A 19,826-nucleotide genomic window follows, 5' to 3' on the forward strand; every position below is an offset into this window, starting at 1 on the left:
AGTCTGACTCAGACTCTGTTCTTTCTGGATTGTTAGAGATGTGAATTCTGCCAAAAGCCAGGAGCCACTGTGGGTTGCTGCCTCACATCCTGCACCAGCAACTATCACTTCATGTGTTCCCGAGCCAAGAACTGTGTGTTTCTGGATGATAAAAAAGTGTATTGCCAACGACATCGGGATTTGATCAAAGGCGAGGTGCGCTTTAGTTGCTTTTTGAATTCTCTGGGAAAAGAGGCTGAAGATTTTAATCGCAAGGTGGTGAGCTTCATTACGCCTTCCTACTAGGTACTCCTAGAATCACCTCCTCTTGGGAGACTTATCAGAGGCCCTGCTAGTGAAACAGAAGAATGATTTAGAGATACGCCTTGTATTTCCCGCTGAGTCAGTATCATGAGAATAGTGTATAAAGGGAGAGCCTAACAGCTACCCTGGCCTTTCATTTAAGGTGGTTCCTGAGAATGGATTTGAAGTTTTTAGAAGAGTGTTTGTGGACTTTGAAGGAATCAGCTTGAGAAGGAAGTTTCTCAATGGATTAGAACCAGAAAATATCCACATGATGATTGGTAGGACATGGGCCTTGGTTGTTGGGGAGGCTGGATTCAGTTACAGAGTCTTCAGTTACAAAGTGGGCCTTCTCACAGTCACCTCTAATCAGTTCTTCTTTCCTTACTCAGGCTCCATGACAATTGACTGCTTAGGGATTCTGAATGATCTCTCTGACTGTGAGGATAAACTCTTTCCTATTGGATATCAGTAAGTAACTCTGGAGAGAAGACAGCAGCCCTACCACGTGAACACCCTGAGGCAGTGAGTGGGTCATTTGATGTAGAGCCATACTTGTTAGCAACTTTTAAGTAATTGCTTTTTATTTTTTGCAACATCTTATAGATTGGGACTCAGGTATTGTTTTATGTCAGCTAGATCCAATTGTAGAAGGAAAGAATTGTTGACATAATTTCAGAATCATTTCCAAATGAAACCTAGAAAACACCAGGTCAGTCTCTTAAGAATCCACTACATTCCATTCACCTCAGTTCATAAGTCCAGTTTGTTGTCAGACATCAAACACCTTATGCCTCTGTCCTCCTTTTACATTTTACTTTTTATCGGTCCTTCTGAAAATATAAACCCCCACAATAACAATCAGATTCTCCAGTAAGAATTTATAATCTCCCACAGTCAGCAAATTGTTTAAACTTCTAGCAAACTGGCAATATAAATTTAAAATCCACTTTCTCTCTCTTCCCCTTTGGAGTCTCATTTGTTCTATATATATATGCCAGTTTATTCTGCATCTCAGTTCTGCTCCACATCTAGCTGGCAGCCCTTTGTGTAAAGCATCTAGGGTCCACCAGCATCAAGCTGATTTAAAGGAGTTATGTTTCTCTTGTCTCATGGGACTTTTCTTGCAAAGGAAACATGCCAGGTGTGATCTTTCCTCACTTTGTATACGTTGTGGGCCAGTTATCCCTTCCTGGCGGCCCATAACTCTGTCTTGCAATAGTTAGTGGGTTTTTTTTTCCTTTGCATTTTAGGATATTTTACTAATTTTTCCCCTGCTTACAACACAATAAAAAAAGATTTGATGCTGTTTTCAAGGGGCCATGAAAAAAATCAAGAACTTCAAAAAACTCAGAAAACCCTAACTAGGGTACTCTCTAATAAGAATCCATGAAAGAAAGCTAAATTCTGTAAATCAAGGAGGCCAGGGAACCTTGGCTGAGAAGAGGCTTTGACAGATTTAGTGTCTGCTTCTGTCCTCTCACTGACGGCGATCATCACCATCTGCGCACAGGTGTTCTCGGGTATACTGGAGCACCACGGATGCCCGCAAGCGCTGTGTGTACACATGCAAGATTGTCGAATGCCGTCCTCCAGTGGTCGAGCCAGATATCAACAGCACTGTTGAACATGATGAAAACAGGACCATTGCTCACAGTCCACCATCTTTTGCAGGTTACTCTTTAAAAAATGTTTTATTGGAATGTAATTACTTTATAATATTGTGTTAGTTACTGCCATACAGGAAAGTGAAATCAGTTTTAGGTATACATATATTCCCCCTCTTTTTTTAGATTTCCTTCCTACTTAGATCACCACAGAGCATTGAGTAGAGTTCCTGTGTTATGCAGTAGGTTTTTATTAGTTATCTCATATATATTGTAGTGTATATATGTCAATCCCAATTTCCCAATTCATCCCACACCCTTCCCCCTTTGGTTTGTTTTCTACCTCTGTGTCTGTTTCTGCTTTGCAAATTTATTTTTGCCATTTTTCTATATTCCACATATAAGTGATATAATATTTGTTTTTCTTTCTTACTTCACTTTGTATGACAGTCTCTAGGTCTGTCCACATCTCTGTAAATGGTAGTTGCATTCCTTTTTAATGGCTGAGTATTGTTCCATTGTATATATGTACTATATCTTCTTTACCCATTCCTCTGTTGACGGATACTTAGGTGGCTTCCGTATCCTGACTGTTGTAAATAGTGCTGTAATGAACACTGGTGCATGTATCTTTTTGAATTACTGTTTTTACCAGGTATATGCCCAGGAGTGGGATTGCTGGGTCATATGATAGTTCTGTTTTTTGTTTTTTTGAGGAACCTCCATACTGTTCTCCACAGTGGCTGTACCAATTTATATTCCCACCAACAGTGTAGGAGTGTTCCCTTTTCTCCATATCCTCTCCAGCATCTATTGTTTGTGGATTTTTTGATGGCTTTTATGACCAGTGTGAGGTGCTATCTCACTGTGGTTTTGCTTTGCATTTCTCTGATAGTTAGTGATGCTGAGCATCTTCTCATGTGTGTGTTTGCCGTCTGTGTGTCTTCTTTAGAGAAATGCCTGTTTAGGTCTTCTGCCCATTTTTTCATTGTTTGTTTGTTTTGATACTGAGCAGCATGAACTGTTTGTGTATTTTGGAGATTAATACTTTATCAGTTGCTTCATTTGGAAATATTTTCTCCCATTCTGAGGATTGTCTTTTGATTTTATTTGCAAAAAAGTTGGGAGTTGAATTTGATTTGGAGGAATACTGTGATTGAAGGGAAGGGAAAAGGCATTGCTTTGTAAGGTGGCATTTGTTTCTGTTTTGGTATTTATCTAATAGTTGACTTTTTCTTGGCTCATTTGATTTTTTTTGTTTTTGATATTTTAATTAAGCTTTTTTAGTAAGAGTTTTTATTTCTTGCCACAGAAATTTCACCTAAGGAAAGTCAAAACACAGCAGAAATTGTAAGTCCTCCATCTCCAGATCGACCTCCTCATTCGCAGACCTCTGGTTCCTGTTTCTATCATGTCATCTCAAAGGTCCCTAGGATTCGAACACCCAGCTATTCTCCAACACAGAGATCTCCTGGCTGTCGACCACTGCCTTCTGCAGGTAAAGGCCTTCACTGACCTACTCACCCCAACAAGGTCAGCTCAAGATTAGTTTGTAATTCTTTCAGACAACTTTATTTTTGCCAATTGAAAATGTTGATTTTCTATTACCTGTTAACATACATAGCCAAGTCATTGAAACCAGAGGCTACAACACATTTATCCTATCATTTATCTAATAGATTTTGTTACTTTTTCTCTTTCATTTAGGAAGCCCTACCCCAACCACTCATGAAATAGTCACAGTGGGTGACCCTTTACTCTCCTCTGGACTTCGAAGCATTGGCTCCCGGCGTCACAGTACTTCCTCCTTGTCACCGCAGCGGTCTAAGCTCCGGATAATGTCTCCAGTGCGAACTGGGAACACTTACTCCAGGAACAGTGTCTCCTCTGTCTCCACTGCAGGGGCGACTGCGGGTCTGGAGTCAGGTGCCAAAGCGGTCGATCATGTCTTAGGGCCATTGAATTCTAATGCTAATTTAGGGCAGAACACTCCCACCTCTTCAAATTTGCAAAGGACAGCGGTTACTGTGGGCACTAAAACCAGTCACTTGGATGGCTCTTCATCTTTAGAAATGAAGCATTCCAGTGCTTCAGACGTGACATCCAAGAACTCCTCTTTGAAGGGAGAGAAGACCAAAATGCCGAGTTCCAAGAACTCAGAGGGATCGGCCCATAATGTTAGTTACCCTGGCATTCCAAAACTGGCCCCACAGGTTCATAATGCAACAGCTGGAGAATTAAATGTTAATAAAATGGGCACTTTTGCTGACCTTTCTTCAGTGCCATTTTCTTCTAAAGAGGGCCTCCCCTTCCCACCACTCCATTTGAGAGGGCAGAGAAACGAGCGAGACCAACAGACAAACGGCAACCAGTCAGCAAACCTCAATCCTGATGAAGATGCTGAAGTCAAAACCTTGAAGCTGTCTGGAGTGAGCAGCAGATCATCAATTATCAATGAACACGTGGGAGCCAGCTCCAGAGATAGGAGACAGAAAGGGAAAAAATCTTGTAAAGAAACTTTCAAAGAAAAGCATTCCAGTAAACCTTTCTTGGAACCTGGTCAGGTGGCAACTGGTGAGGAAGGAAACCTAAAGCCAGAGTTTGCTGATGAAGTGTTGACTCCTGATTTCATGGGGCAACGACCATGTAATAATGTTTCTTCTGAGAAGATTGGAGACAAAGTCCATCCTATTCCAGGAGTCCCCAAAGCTCCATCCATGCAAGTGGAAGGGTCTGCAAAGGAACTACAGACACCCCGGAAACGCACAGTTAAAGTAACACTGACACCTCTAAAAATGGAGAGTGAGGGTCAGTCCAAGAACACCCTGAAAGAAAGTAGTCCCGTTTCCCCTTTGCAGATAGAGTCTGTTTCTCCAGCAGAACCGGTTTCCACCTCAGAAAGCCCAGGAGATGGTCCTGTGGCCCAACCAAGCCCCAATAATACCTCATCCCAGGATTCTCAAAGTAACAACTATCAGAATCTTACAGTACAGGACAGAAACCTGATGCTTCCGGATGGCCCCAAACCTCAGGAAGATGGCTCTTTCAAGAGGAGATACCCCCGCCGCAGTGCCCGGGCGCGCTCTAACATGTTCTTTGGGCTCACCCCACTCTATGGAGTAAGGTCCTATGGCGAAGAAGACATTCCATTTTACAGCAGCTCAACTGGGAAGAAGCGAGGCAAGAGGTCCGCTGAAGGACAGGTGGATGGGGCGGATGACCTGAGCACTTCAGATGAAGATGACTTATACTATTACAACTTCTCTAGGACAGTGATTTCTTCAGGTGGAGAGGAACGGCTGACACCCCATAATTTATTTCGAGAGGAAAAACAGTGTGATCTTCCAAAAATCTCACAGCTGGATGGCGTCGACGATGGGACAGAGAGCGATACCAGCATCACAGCCACAACTCGGAAGAGCAGCCAGATTCCAAAAAGAAACAGTAAAGAAAACGGAACAGAGAACTTGAAGATGGATCGGCCTGAAGACGCTGGGGAAAAGGAACATGTCATTAAGAGCTCAGTTGGCCACAAGAATGAGCCAAAGATGGATAACTGCCACTCCGTGAGCAGAGTGAAAGCACAGGGACAGGATTCCTTGGAGGCTCAGCTCAGCTCATTGGAGTCAAGCCGCAGGGTCCACGCAAGCACCCCTTCAGATAAAAACTTACTGGACACCTATAACACTGAGCTCCTGAAGTCAGATTCGGATAACAACAACAGTGACGACTGTGGGAACATCCTGCCCTCAGACATTATGGACTTTGTCCTGAAGAATACTCCGTCCATGCAGGCTTTGGGTGAGAGCCCAGAGTCCTCTTCGTCAGAACTCCTCAACCTTGGTGAAGGCTTGGGTCTTGACAGCAATCGTGAAAAAGACATGGGTCTTTTTGAAGTGTTTTCCCAGCAGTTGCCGACGACGGAGCCTGTGGACAGTAGTGTCTCTTCCTCCATCTCAGCGGAGGAGCAGTTTGAGTTGCCCTTAGAGCTGCCATCAGATCTCTCCGTCCTGACCACCCGGAGTCCCACGGTTCCTAGCCAGAACTCCAGTAGGCTAGCTGTGATCTCAGACTCAGGAGAGAAGAGAGTAACCATCACAGAAAAAGCCTCCTCTGAAGGTGACTCTTCCCTGCTGAGTCCAGGAGTAGACCCCAGTCCCGAGGGCCACATGACTCCCGACCACTTTATCCAAGGTCACATGGATGCGGATCACATCTCCAGCCCTCCCTGTGGTTCCGTGGAGCAAAGTCATGGCAATAATCAGGACTTAACTAGAAACAGCAGCACCCCTGGCCTTCAGGTACCCGTTTCCCCTACTGTTCCCATCCAGAATCAGAAATATGCACCCAACTCCACTGACAGCCCTGGCCCGTCTCAGATTTCCAATGCCGCTGTCCAGACCACTCCGCCCCACCTGAAGCCAGCCACCGAGAAACTCATTGTTGTTAACCAGAACATGCAGCCACTCTACGTCCTCCAAACCCTTCCGAATGGAGTGACCCAGAAAATCCAGCTGACCTCATCTGTAAGTTCGGCACCCAGTGTGATGGAGACAAACACGTCCGTGTTGGGTCCAATGGGAAGTGGTCTCACCCTCACCACAGGACTCAACCCAAACCTGCCAGCTTCTCAGTCTTTGTTCCCTCCTGCTGCCAAAGGCTTGCTCCCCATGCCTCATCACCAGCACTTACATTCCTTCCCCGCCGCTACTCAGAGTAGCTTCGCCCCCAACATCAGCAGTCCTCCTTCGGGCCTACTCATCGGGGTCCAGCCTTCTCCAGACCCCCAGCTTTTGGTTTCAGAAGCCAGCCAGAGGACAGACCTCAGTACCACGGTAGCCAGTCCATCCTCTGGACTCAAGAAAAGACCCATATCTCGCCTGCAGACTCGAAAGAATAAGAAACTTGCCCCCTCTAGTGCCCCTTCCAACATTGCCCCTTCGGATGTGGTTTCCAACATGACTCTGATTAACTTCACTCCCTCCCAACTTCCAAATCATCCCAATCTCTTAGACTTGGGGTCACTGAATACTTCATCTCATCGAACTGTCCCCAACATCATAAAAAGGTCTAAATCTGGCATCATGTATTTTGAGCAGGCACCCCTGCTACCACAGAGTGTGGGGGGGACTGCTGCCCCGGCAGCAGGCACTGCCACCATGAGCCAGGATACCAGCCACCTCACGACAGGGCCCGTGTCTGGCCTGGCCTCTGGTTCCTCCGTCCTGAACGTTGTATCCATGCAAACTACCACCGCTCCCACAAGTAGCGCATCCGTTCCAGGACACGTCTCATTAACCAACCCCAGGTTGCTGGGTACCCCGGATATCGGTTCCATAAGCAATCTTCTAATCAAAGCCAGCCAGCAGAGCCTGGGAATTCAAGACCAGCCTGTGGCTTTACCGCCCAGTTCAGGAATGTTTCCACCACTGGGGACGTCACAGACTCCCTCCACAGGTGCGATGACGGCCGCACCCAGCATCTGTGTTCTCCCCTCTACCCAGACCACGGGCGTCACAGCTGCTTCACCTTCTGGGGAAGCAGAAGAGCACTATCAGCTCCACCATGTGAACCAGCTCCTCACTGGCAAAACCGGGGTTCTCCCTTCCCAACAGGATCTTGATTCTGCTCCAGGGTCCCAGGGATCCAGCTTTACCCAGACAGTAGATGCTCCTAATGCCATGGGCCTCGAGCAGAACAAGGCTTTACCCTCAGCTATGCAAGCCAGTTCCGCCTCTCCAGGGGGTTCCCCATCCTCTGGACAGCGGTCAGCGAGTCCCTCAGTGCCGGGGCCCACGAAACCCAAACCAAAAATCAAACGGATTCAGCTGCCTTTGGACAAAGGGAGTGGCAAGAAGCACAAAATTTCCCACTTGAGGACCAGTTCTTCTGAAGCACACATTCCAGACCAAGAAGCCAACACGACACCCCAGACCTCAGTCACAGGGTGAGAGATGCGGACCTTGGCTCCGCGGGGTCTGAGGGATTTCATGCTCTGGCTTAGAGGCTACTGAAGTGGCCTTCTGGGAGGGACACACCTCTGTCCAAGTTGCATTACTCAGGTTTTCTGGGCTTTGATTTTGTTTTTCTCATAGTGGTAGTTTATAGAGTAATATTTAGTTCCATTCATGGCAGTTTGTCCCGTGGACAGAACCGTATCTTTAATCACTCTCTGTTCTGATTTAGAACAGTGCTACTGTTTGCTCGTGTTTCTTTTTGCTGAGGCCTAGTTAGGAGACTAAGGGATGATTATTCCTGTCTGGAGGGCAAAACCACCTGTTGGAGATCCTCCTGGTGTCCTTTTCTGAAACATTATCATTAAAATATATGTGAAGTACACAAGTGAATTTTTACCTAGGTATGCACCCAAAAGGCTGCCATTTAGATCATAATATAAAATATTTCTAGTGTTCCAGAAGGCCCCTGGTGCCCTCTCTTAAGTCACTATCTCCTTGAGGCAGCGACTGGCTAGGTTAGACATACTGACCTGTATCACCACAGGTTAGTTTTCCCAGCATTCCCATACGTTTTATGTGATCCTGTTAGAGTCATCTCTTTAGACTGACCTCCATGTTGGGTACATATTTACTGTTGTTTTTCCTGAAAAGATGCAAATGATTCTGTTCCAGGACTCCAGGAGCAGAGGCTGAGCAGCAGGATACAGCTAGTGTGGAACAGTCACCACAGAAGGAGTGTGGGCAGCCTGCAGGGTAAGTACAAAACTTAGTTCCCTAAGATGAAACCCTCAGCTCTGTCCACCTCATTTTAGAAAATAGTCCTACCTGATTTGTATTGATTTTTTTTAAAAATGGAATTAATATATGCTTGTAAAAAAAGAAAACCATAGAATTACTTAAATAGTAGATAAAGATTCCACATTCATCCTGCTTACCCCTTCCCAGTTTATTGCCTAGAGGTAATCATTGCTTGTAATTTGTTTTCATTCATGCCAACATTTCTGTGCATATTGATTTACAGGGTGTATGCATGAATATGTATATACCTTTTTTACATAAAATGAATAATGCTATACATACCATTCTGTACTTGTTTTCTTTGCCTATTATATTGTGTACATATTTCTATGCCACTTCATTTTTTTAATGACTGCTTCCAGGTCCATTGTGTAGACACTACAGTAATTTAACTAGCCTCTTGTTGATCTGCATCTGGATTGTTTGCACAATTTATTTAATTTTAAAAAGTGAAAATTGGTGTGGATTACTGGCTCGTGCAGCCTGCTTTTGTTTTTAATTAAACCAGCTAGCTCACTTAAGCAACTCCAGAACTGCTTCTAACAAGTGTCTTTTTTTTTTTTTCTGACACTTAAGGGTATGAGAAGAATTTCAAGAACACAATCTACAATTCCAAAAGCAGAAACTTAATGTCAGTGTTTGGGGAAGAATCTCTCAAAAGATAGTTGATGTTGTGTATCATACAGTAGTGTGGTGGTTTGTCCATTCGGCAGGTTGTACACAAAGCATCCTGTGGTTCATGTCTGGTGTAACTGACAGCCATTGGCAGGTTGTGGACAGTTTTTATCTTTGAATTGAAGAACTCGCTGGCGTAGCATCTCCTGTTTGGTTTTCTTTTCATGTAGGCAAGTGGCTGCTCTTCCTGAGATTCAGACAACACAGAATCCAGCACATGAACAAGAAAATTCAGGTATGTGGCTGGGTAACATGTTAGAATCAGAATTTCAAAGCCAGAAGCACTATGAAAATCACCTTGGGACTTCACTGGTGGTTAAGACTCCGTGCTCTCAGTGCAGGGGGCCCTGGTTCAGTTGCTAGTCAGGGAACTAGATACCACATGATGCAGCTAAGACCTCACAGGCCACAACTAGAGATCCCGCATGTCACAACCAAGACCCCGCACAGGCAAATAAATAACTAAATGTTTAAAAAAAAAAGAAAATCATCTTCTCCACCTACTGATTTTCTGGATTAAAGGAGAAAGAAGTCAAAACTCTGAACTTAGTGATTGACCAAAGGACAGCAGACTAAGACCTATACTATAAATACGTGACTGCTCTGTTTGTTGTAACAGCATTGTGACTTAAATAGCTCACAAGGAGCTGCCTTCATCCTTTAGTTGTCACTAGTGAAAACCAAGAGCCATTCTTCTTATATAGCCAGATTTAGGTTATGACACCAGGTACATCTCCATAGCACTTCCATCTGTCCTGATAAATTTCACTGGTAAACAAGTGGTCACTTCAAGACTAGAGAGCTCTGGATGTAAGTCTTTGCCCTTTTCCATTGAGGGGTTCCTGGAAGAAAACCAGGTAGAGAAAATGCTTAGGCATAAGGTTTGGGCAGTAGTCACATTCTGCTTATTTGCTGCTTCCTGGAGGGGATTGATATGTCTCTGTGCCAGTGGGCAGTATGAGGGGTAGTGGCTGAGTGCAGACTTTGGAGCCACGTAGGTGGAAATCGCAGCTTTACCACATTAGCTGTACGAACTTGGACTCCTTGACCTTTCTCCATCTCAGTTTTCTCACCTTTAAGATAATAATGACACTACCTCACTGGATTGTTCTGAGGTTTATCTGAGTTAATATAGAAAATTCCTGGAAGCATGCCTCATACACGTTAACCATTGTTATTTTTTAGCTTTGACTCTATTGAGGGCAATTACTTAGTGTAAAACGGTTAGATTGTGATTATAGAAACTCACTAGAGAGACAGTATAACTTCACGTAAAAATATGTGTGTATATTCTTGTTTTTGTCATTTTCTAGCTTTAACCTCAGGCAAGCTGCTCCACTTCTTTGAGCCTCAGGTGTGTTATCTGTAAATGGGAATGATAAAGCCAACTGTGAAATGTTGTTAGGCTTAGAGATGACGTGTGTAAAGGACTCAGTATGTGTGTGCTGTGGCATCTACTCTGGCCCCATTTTCTCCCTCACAGAACCTAAAACGGCAGAAGAAGAAGAAAGTAATTTCAGCTCTCCACTGATGCTTTGGCTTCAGCAAGAACAGAAGCGGAAGGAAAGCATTGCTGAGAAAAAGCCCAAGAAAGGACTTGTCTTTGAAATTTCAAGTGACGATGGCTTTCAGATATGTGCAGAAAGTATTGAAGGTGAGTGGGTTAAATTAGGTTGGCCTGACAGCACAGGCTCTGTTCAGCCAGGGCTGCACTTTATCTATGGGAGTACCATTTATGCGGGCAGCTCTGTATATGACAGATTGGATTGGAGACACTAGAAGGCAAGAGGCCACTAGTTAGAGTATTGTTGCCGTAGAGATGTCAAGTAAGAAAGCCCACTTCTGGAAGGAGAGGAAAGGAGGGAAGAACGGACACATTCGTGACTGCTTGGATGTAGAGGCCAGAGAGAGATGAGTCAAAGATGACTAAAGATTCAGGCCTGGGTGACTAAAAAAAGTGATATGTAAAGCGAACAAAAAAATAAGAGTGCAAGTTCTATATAAAACATATTATGTGCAGAGCATGGGAAGAGAGATCACAGACTCGAGTTAGAGGTGGAAGGGATTGTGAAGGTTTTCTGGGTTACACCCCTTAATTATTATAAGGAGCTGAGAGGCTGTGATCTCCTTCCCACAGTCCTGGTTAACCATTATTGCTGTTATTGTGTTGGTTAGGGGTACAGGGAGCAGAGTTCATACCACATATTCAGGTCTGGGACCTGAACTACCCTCTAGGGAAGAGAGTGCTTGGGGAGCAGGGGTCATTTTCAGAAGATAGGCATTTCCTCACTGCTTTTGCTTCCTTCGTAATAGAAAGGAGCCCTGCTGGGTGGGACACCTTCCCAGCTTTCTTATTCGCTGAACTGACTTAAACTAAGAAAACAACATAAAGCTGATTTAGCAGGGGATATTTTCACTGCATTGGTATTGAGATGTTTGACCGAATATTAAAAAAAAAAAAGCTTCTTATTTTATATTGCAGTATAATCAATTATCAGTGTTGTGATAGTTTCAGGTGCATCACAGAGTAACACTTAACTGAGTATCTTACTTCCTTATAGATGCCTGGAAGTCACTGACAGACAAAGTCCAGGAAGCTCGGTCAAACGCCCGCCTGAAGCAGCTCTCATTTGCAGGTAATGCTGCAGAGGTCATCTTCTGCCTGTTTCATATCCTCTGGTAGCTTGTGACTCTAAGCTACAGGGTTGATTCTACCCCCCAAAAAAATCATCCTTCTTTTTAAAAAAAAAAATCATTTTTCACACTTTATTGAGATATAAACCTTATCCTACACAGTTTACCCATTTAAAGCATACAAATCAGTGGCTTTTAGTGTATTCACAGAGCCGTGCAAGCCATCACTACTGTATAATTCCAAAACATTTTCATCATCCCTAAAAGAAACCCTATACCCATTAGCGGTCACACCTCAGCCCCAGCCCCTGGCAGCCTCTGCTCTGTCTCTCTGGATGCACCTACTCATACATTTCCTGCAGAAGTGAATCATACAGGACATAGCCTCTTGTGCCTGGCTGCTTTCATTTAATATAATTCTTTCAAGATTTCTCTACTATAACATCACCTCAGTACTTTATTCCTTTTTTTTTTTTTTCCTTTTTACAATTTTTATTGTAGTAAAATAAACATAACAAAATCTTTTAATTAAAAATAATTTAAATTATTTGCAAGTATACCCTTCAGTGGATTAAATATAGTCACCTTGTTGTGCAGCCATTGCCACCATCCATCTCTCTAACTTTTCTTCATCTTATTTGTTTGTTTATGTTTTTGGCTGCCCCGGACCTTCGTTGCTGTGTGTGGGCTTCCTCTGGTGGCGAGTAGGGGCTGCTCTCTAGTTGCGGGCACGGGCTTCTCATGGTTGTGGCTTCTCTTGTTCGGGAGCACAAGCTCTCGGGCACACAGCCTTCAGTAGTGGTGGCACACAGGCTTAGGTGCCCTGCAGCATGTGGAATTGTTTCAAACCAGAGATTGAACCCATGTCCCCTGCATTGGCCCGCAGATTCTTTAAACCACTGAACCACTAGGGAAGTTCATGTAACTTTTCACCTTGTAAAACTGAAAGCTTATATCCATTAAACAGTGACTCCCTTATTCTCCCCTTCCTACAACTTCTGGTAGCCACCATTATTCTTTCTTTCCATCTTTGTGATTTTTAACTATTTGAAGCACCTCATGTGAGTGTTTGTCCTCTTGTGCCTGGCTTAGTACACTCAGCATAATGTCCTTGAGGTGCATCCTTGCATGTTGCAGAACTTCCTTTTTCAGGCTGAATAACATTCCATTTAATGTATATTACATTTACTTTATCAGTTGATCCACCAGTGGGCACTTAGATTGCTTCCTAGTTTTTGAATAATTCTGTTGTTAACATGTGTGTACAGATATCTCTTCAAGACTTGGCTTTCAGTTCTCTTGGATATATACCCAGAAGTAGAATTGCTGGATCTTACAGTGATTCTATTTTTAATTCTATGAGGAACTGCCAAACTGTTTTCCACAGTGTCTATATCATTTTACATTACCACCAGTGATACTCAAAAGTTCCAGTTTTTCCACATCCTCACCAGTGCTTCTGTACATTCCCCTAATCACTTGAGATGTTGAGCATCTTTTCTTGTGCTTATCAGCCATCTATATATCTTCTTTAAAGAAATGCTTATTCAAGTCCTTAGTCTATTTCTTCATAAGGTGTTTTTTTGTTTGTTGTTGAGTTTCATAAGTTCTGTATATTATGGGTAATAATTCCTTATCAGATACATAATTTGCAAATATTTTCTTTCATTCTGTGGGCTGCCTTTTTTACTTTGGGGATAGTGTCTTTTTTGTTTTTTAGATCAGTGAGGGAGATAATTTGGGGGCAACAAAATATGGTTCATAGATTCTGCTCTGTCCAACTGTGGTGGTCCTTGGGTGAACTGTAATTCAAAATTTGTATATGGCCTCTCCCGGGGTCACTCTGAACTGAATATTGATAATACATGTAAGATTCTGCTCCTGGGAGTGGAACCTCTGGGTCTGTGGTGACTCTGTGCTTAGCTTTATGAGGAACTGCCAAATTGTTTTTCCAGTGTGGCATCACCATTTTACATTTCCACCAGCAATGTACAATGATTCCAATATCCATATCCTTGTCAACACTTGTTAGTGTCTGTCTTTTTGATCATAGACATCTTAGTGAGTATGAAATGGTGTCTCATTGTGTTTTTGTTATACTTTCTTTTTAAAGTTGAAATAGATTCATTGGTATTAGATTTCAAATTAAATTTAGGCAGTGTAAAAATACATCACACAGTTTCAAGCACAATTACAGATTTTAATTAATATAGGGTGGAAGAAAACCTTCCATTCACTCTGGCTCTTCTATATCTAGCCACCTCTGTAACAGTCTTCTTTCAAATTGGTCCTGGAAGGGAAAATGAATGAGTACCTAGAGGAATTTTCTTTATAATACTTTTGTTTAAAGAGGGAAGAGAGGACAGAGAAAGACAAATATATGATATCACTTATGAACGTGCTGTGAACATGTGAAGTTTCTTAGTCGTGTCCAACTCTTTGCAACCCCATGGACTGTAGTCCACCAGGCTCATCTGTCCATGGGATTCTCTAGACAAGAATACTGGGAGTGGGTTGCCATTCCCTTCTTCAGGGGATCTTCCCGACTCAGGGATTGAACCCACATCTCTTAGGTCGCCTGCATTTCAGGCCAGTTCTTTACTAGTAGTGCCACCATGTGGAATCTGAAAAAAAAATGATACAAATGAACTTATATTCAAAATAGAAATAGACCCACAGACATAGAGCTTCCCAGGTGGCGCTAGTGGTAAAGAACTCACCTGCTATTGCAGGAAATGCTGGATTGGGAAGACCCCCTGGAGTAGGGCATGGCAACCCACTCCAGTATTCTTGCCTAGAGAATCCCATGGACAGAGGAGCCTGGCAGACTACAGTCCATAAGGTCACAAAGGGTTGGACATGACTGAAGCGACTTAGCACACACAGACATAGAAAACAAAGTAATAGATGCTGGGAGTGAACCACACTGGTCACCGTGCTCCATAATCCAGAGCCTGTCTGTCATTCTCCACCTCCCAGACTACTACCTGTCCTTGTCCTCACAACCTTACGTTCTAGAGGCAGCTGTCAGAACTCTGAAGAAGAGAAAATGAAGTGATGAAAGAGTGCTGACACAAGGGTAGGTAATTGCTGGCAGGGAGTCTTCTAGATAGAGTGGTCAGGAAAGGCGTCTCTTGAGGTGACATTAAAACTGAGACCTTCCTGCCTCAGGTACCTTCCAGTTACGTTCACCTTTGTTTTCCCAAGATTCTTTCTGCCACAGTGGATAGACAGAACGAATGCAGGTGGTACAGCAGGTGATCAGTAAATATTTGTTGGATGAGTAAGTGAATCGCCTATAAGAGACTAGGTTGTTCCCACAGTACTGTATCCTACACATTTATCTAGTTGCTTTCACATTGTGAGGTTTGTGTACGTAATATACCTCCCTCTGCCGAGGGCTCCTTGAGAACAGGCACCATGCATAACTCATCTTTCTTTTCCTGTTATTGACACAATGTCTATAATCTCATTGTAAGCCCTCTAGTAAATGCAGAGTTAAACACTCAGACTAAACCTTAAATGAATTTTGTGAAAATAACCATAAGTATCTTTTTAATGGCTTTTTCTATCAGAATGCACAGGAATCTAAAACTCCTAGGAGGAAATTCTTGGGGGAAATCAGTGTTCTTTAGAGAAAAAAAGTGGGACTCACCTGGTTCCGTGGCTAAGACTCTGTGCTCCCAGTGCAGGGGGCCCAGCTTTGATCCCTGGTCAGAAACTGGATACCACATGCTGCAGCCAAGAGTTTGCCTGCTGCAACTAAAAATCCCTCGTGCCACAGTGAAGACTGAAGATCACACGTGCTGTAACTATGACCCGGAGCAGCCTAATAAATAAATAAATACATATATATATATATATTTAAAATGTTTGTCATTGCCTTTTATGACTTGAGCTCTTATGTTGTCAACTTGTGTTTTATATTTGTATAGGTTGAGTTATAATCAGAACAATAATTTTATCATAAGAATGTTGCTCATCTGGAGACTTAACTTTCTGCTTGCCTCTAAAACCAAATTATATCCCTTAGAAATTCTCTTAAGTGAAGTGGAAATTAGGCATCTAATAATAACTTTTCCCTTTTTAGAAAAATTATCCAAGATGTAAAATTTTACAAGTTGAAAAAACTAACTACCACAATAACAAATTCAAAGGTAGGATGAGGTTCCACCTCCTAGAAGTGATTGTTAACATTTAAACACAGATATTCTTCGAGACGTAACATAAGACCCCCAAGTTACACTGGGGTTACATCTCTATAAATATGCTTTATATTTAAACAATGTGTCCGTTGGAATTACATGTATTCTAGCAGTTAGGCCTGTGAAATATATATCTTGTCTACAGTTGCTGCTGCTGCTAAGTCACTTCAGTCGTGTCCGACTCTGTGTGACCCCATAGACGGAAGCCCACCAGGCTCCCCTGTCCCTGGGATTCTCCAGGCAAGAACACTGGAGTGGGTTGCCATTTCCTTCTCCAATTGTCTACAGTAGACACCATTATTATTTTGTTATCTATTAATAATACCAAAACCAATCATTGTAAATGAAATAATACTGTTTACTTAATTAGCTATTTGCTAGTGTCAGAAAGAGGGATGGCAGTTATTACTGTGTCCCATTTGTTAATGGAGGAAGACAGTCATTTCAGAAAGCGTTCCACATGCCAGCAGACTTACATAAATGTTGTATTTTATAAAATAAAAAGAAATAAGTGCTCATTAATGAATTAAGATTTAGAGTAAAACTAAGTGGCTATTGGGTGTATTTCTCCATACATTCACCATAATAACATGGAGGAGAGTTCTCTGTTAGGGTTTACCAACATTCCTTATAAATTTTACTTTTATTATGTTGAGGTATGTTCCTTCTATTCTCACCTTCTGGAGAGTTTCCCTTATAAATTTTAGTGAGGTGCCTGTGTATATGTGTATGAGCTTATAGAATCCAGTTGCTCAATTACCTATAAACAAAAATGGATTCAGAGTTGGAGTTACACAGTCCAAGGTTCAAATCTTGTCACACTAGCTAGGTTACCTTAGGTGTGAATCTCGATTTACTTTCCTTGAGATAAGGCTAGTAATTCCTGCCTCATCTCATAATTCATGGTCTCTTTGACTATGTAATGAAATAACACAGCATTTCCCATGTACATAGGAACATAGAAAGGAAAATAGTCCAGAATTTGATGGCATGCTTTTTTCACTGTCACAGGTGTTTTCCATATGGATCTGTAGCCACATTATTTTATTGGCTACCTAATGCTCATTTCTAGCTCATCTTTGTATAATTCACTCTTGAGCAGCCTCTGGCAGAGTTGTTCCCTAGCTTAGGCATTTCTGTGGTTTTATGTGGCTTCTGTTGGCTGGGCTCCTCACTAACCTGGTGACTTCGATCCTACAGGTGTGAACGGTTTGCGGATGCTGGGGATTCTCCATGACGCTGTGGTATTCCTGATTGAGCAACTGTCTGGTGCCAAGCACTGTAGGAATTACAAATTCCGTTTCCACAAACCAGAGGAGGCCAATGAGCCCCCACTGAACCCTCACGGCTCAGCCAGGGCTGAAGTCCACCTGAGGCAAGTTCTGTTCTTTTCCTTAAGCAGTTTGGGGTCCTGATTTTATTGTCTACTGGTATAATTATTTTCCCACTTAACCTCTGAGACTTCCTGTTAACACTGTCCTTCACTGGTTCTACTAAACTGTCTCTCTAAACATATCTTAATCTTTTGGCTCCAGGAAGTCAGCATTTGACATGTTTAACTTCCTGGCTTCTAAACACCGGCAGCCTCCTGAGTACAACCCCAATGATGAGGAAGAGGAGGAGGTACAGCTGAAGTCAGCTCGGTAAGTCTGGAGTGGAGAGGGGTCATCAGAAATACTCTTTGCGAATGAAATAATACCATTTGCAGCAATATGGATGGACCTAAAGATTATAATAAGTGAAGTGAGAAAGAGAGGCAGATACCATATGATATCATTTAGATTATGTGGAATCTAAAATACAATGCAGATGAACTTATTTTACTGAATAGAAACAAACTTAGAGTTACCAAAAGGGAAAGGGGGAAGGGATAAATTAGGGGTCTGGATTAGCAGATGCAAACTACTACTATATATAAAACAGGTAAACAGTAAGGTCCTACCGCATAGCACAGGGAACCCCATTCAGTATCCTGTAATAAACTATAAAGGAAAAGAGTATGTGAAAGAATATAAAGTAAAATCACTTTGCTATACATCAGAAATTAACATAGCATTGTAAATCAACTATATTAAAAAATGCAAAAAGAAATACTCGTTGCTTCTTTCTCTTCCAGTTTTGCTTGGATCAGAATATCCCAAATAATATTTAAGAAGAGGAATATAGTTTGTGTTGAAGTAGCAGTAGCTGGCTGGCAAAGAGGGAGGAATATGTTACAGAGGAGAAACTCAAATAACTAAAAAGATGTATATTTTATTGAACTGTGAGCTTTGGGTGTACTCTGTCAGCTTTGGGTGTACCACCATAGACTTCATATATAACATATTATAGGCCTAATTTTATAAGGTGGGCTTCCCTCATAGCTCAGTAGTAAAGAATCCATCTGCCAATGCAGGAGCCTCAGGTTTGATCCCTGGGTCAGAAGGATCCCCTGGAATAGGAAAATGGCACCCCACTCCAGTATTCTTGCCTGGGAAATCCCATGGACAGAGGAGCCTGGCAGGCTACAGTCCTTGGGATCACAAAAGATTGGGACATGACTTAGCAACTCAGTAACAATACATTTTTATAAGACACTTGTTATGCTTAGCATTGAACACACAGTGTAGTCATATGCTGTAGGACTCTTCGATCCAAGACTCAAAACTGATGATTTCCTAAAGAGAATTTATTAATAACGAGCCTTCTTTCTTTAGGAGGGCAACTAGTATGGATCTACCAATGCCCATGCGTTTCCGGCACTTAAAAAAGACTTCTAAGGAGGCAGTTGGTGTCTACAGGTATGGCTAAAATTATAGAAAGAATTCTAGAAAACTAATGAATTTTTCCCAAATCAAAGTGGACCAAATGCTGAAGTCATCTCCTTCATTCAGCAAGTGAGGTTTTTATCAATATTACTAATTGAACCTGATGTCCTGGGATCCTGGAGCTCCTTGTGTTGAACAAGGAATTTAACATAGTGAGTATTAATGTACTGCTACTTTTCGTGGGTTACGGAATGGAGAAATCTTTAATCCTTGGCCATTTGTTAGAATGATTAGTATATTCACTCAAATCAGGTGGGTCCAGTTTTTCTTTCCCAAGTGTCTGTCTCTCCTGGAGAAATAGAGACCAATAGATTCTACTGAATAGAACCAATAGAAATAGAGACCAATAAATCTCTTCACAGACCTGGAGATTTTATTCCTGTATTCACACATTTAACCTTATTTGCAAAATTGGTGGCTAATGTCTTTTCCATCTTTATGTCCTAGGTCTCCCATCCACGGCCGGGGTCTTTTTTGTAAGAGAAACATTGATGCAGGTGAGATGGTGATAGAGTATGCTGGCAACGTCATCCGTTCCATCCAGACTGACAAGCGAGAGAAGTACTATGACAGCAAGGTGAGTCTCACACTTGTACTCTCCAGTTATTTTGTTATAGAAGGGGGTGGTCACCTACAAAGATGGTCCCTAGATCCCAGAGGAGTTAGTATGTTTTATTAATTAGACACTTTTTTATTACATTTTAACATCTCTGAATTTGTGGTGGGCCCAGTCCACTCTAGGGATTAGCACACAAAGATACTCTTTGAAGATTTGTCTGAATGGATCCCAGGATCAAAAGCACGTTGTGACGCAAGCTGTAGGTTTCTCTTGCCACAGGTTTCTCTTGTGGAGATATTAGT

At 42.5% G+C, this 19,826-nt stretch overlaps 1 protein-coding gene across 6 annotated transcripts in view; it reads left to right on the forward strand.

Moving 5' to 3' along the window:
• KMT2A (lysine methyltransferase 2A) overlaps nt 1-19,826 on the forward strand; it is a 78,509-nt gene that overhangs the window by 53,540 nt on the left and 5,143 nt on the right. For all 6 annotated transcript variants that reach the window (XM_055423117.2, XM_055423119.2, XM_055423120.2 and 3 more), the window contains 14 exons: nt 37-195; nt 446-563; nt 675-753; nt 1,796-1,956; nt 3,202-3,387; nt 3,597-7,836; nt 8,519-8,599; nt 9,490-9,554; nt 10,803-10,973; nt 11,881-11,955; nt 17,359-17,537; nt 17,698-17,801; nt 18,855-18,938; nt 19,413-19,542. In XM_055423117.2, the coding sequence (XP_055279092.2) occupies nt 37-195; nt 446-563; nt 675-753; nt 1,796-1,956; nt 3,202-3,387; nt 3,597-7,836; nt 8,519-8,599; nt 9,490-9,554; nt 10,803-10,973; nt 11,881-11,955; nt 17,359-17,537; nt 17,698-17,801; nt 18,855-18,938; nt 19,413-19,542 (5,832 nt within the window). The remainder of the gene's footprint in view (nt 1-36; nt 196-445; nt 564-674; nt 754-1,795; nt 1,957-3,201; nt 3,388-3,596; nt 7,837-8,518; nt 8,600-9,489; nt 9,555-10,802; nt 10,974-11,880; nt 11,956-17,358; nt 17,538-17,697; nt 17,802-18,854; nt 18,939-19,412; nt 19,543-19,826) is intronic.

This window comes from Moschus berezovskii, chromosome 14 (assembly GCF_049115385.1).
Source record: "Moschus berezovskii isolate FMDL1 chromosome 14, NW_MosBer_1.0, whole genome shotgun sequence".
Classification (NCBI taxonomy): Eukaryota; Metazoa; Chordata; class Mammalia; order Artiodactyla; family Moschidae; genus Moschus; species Moschus berezovskii.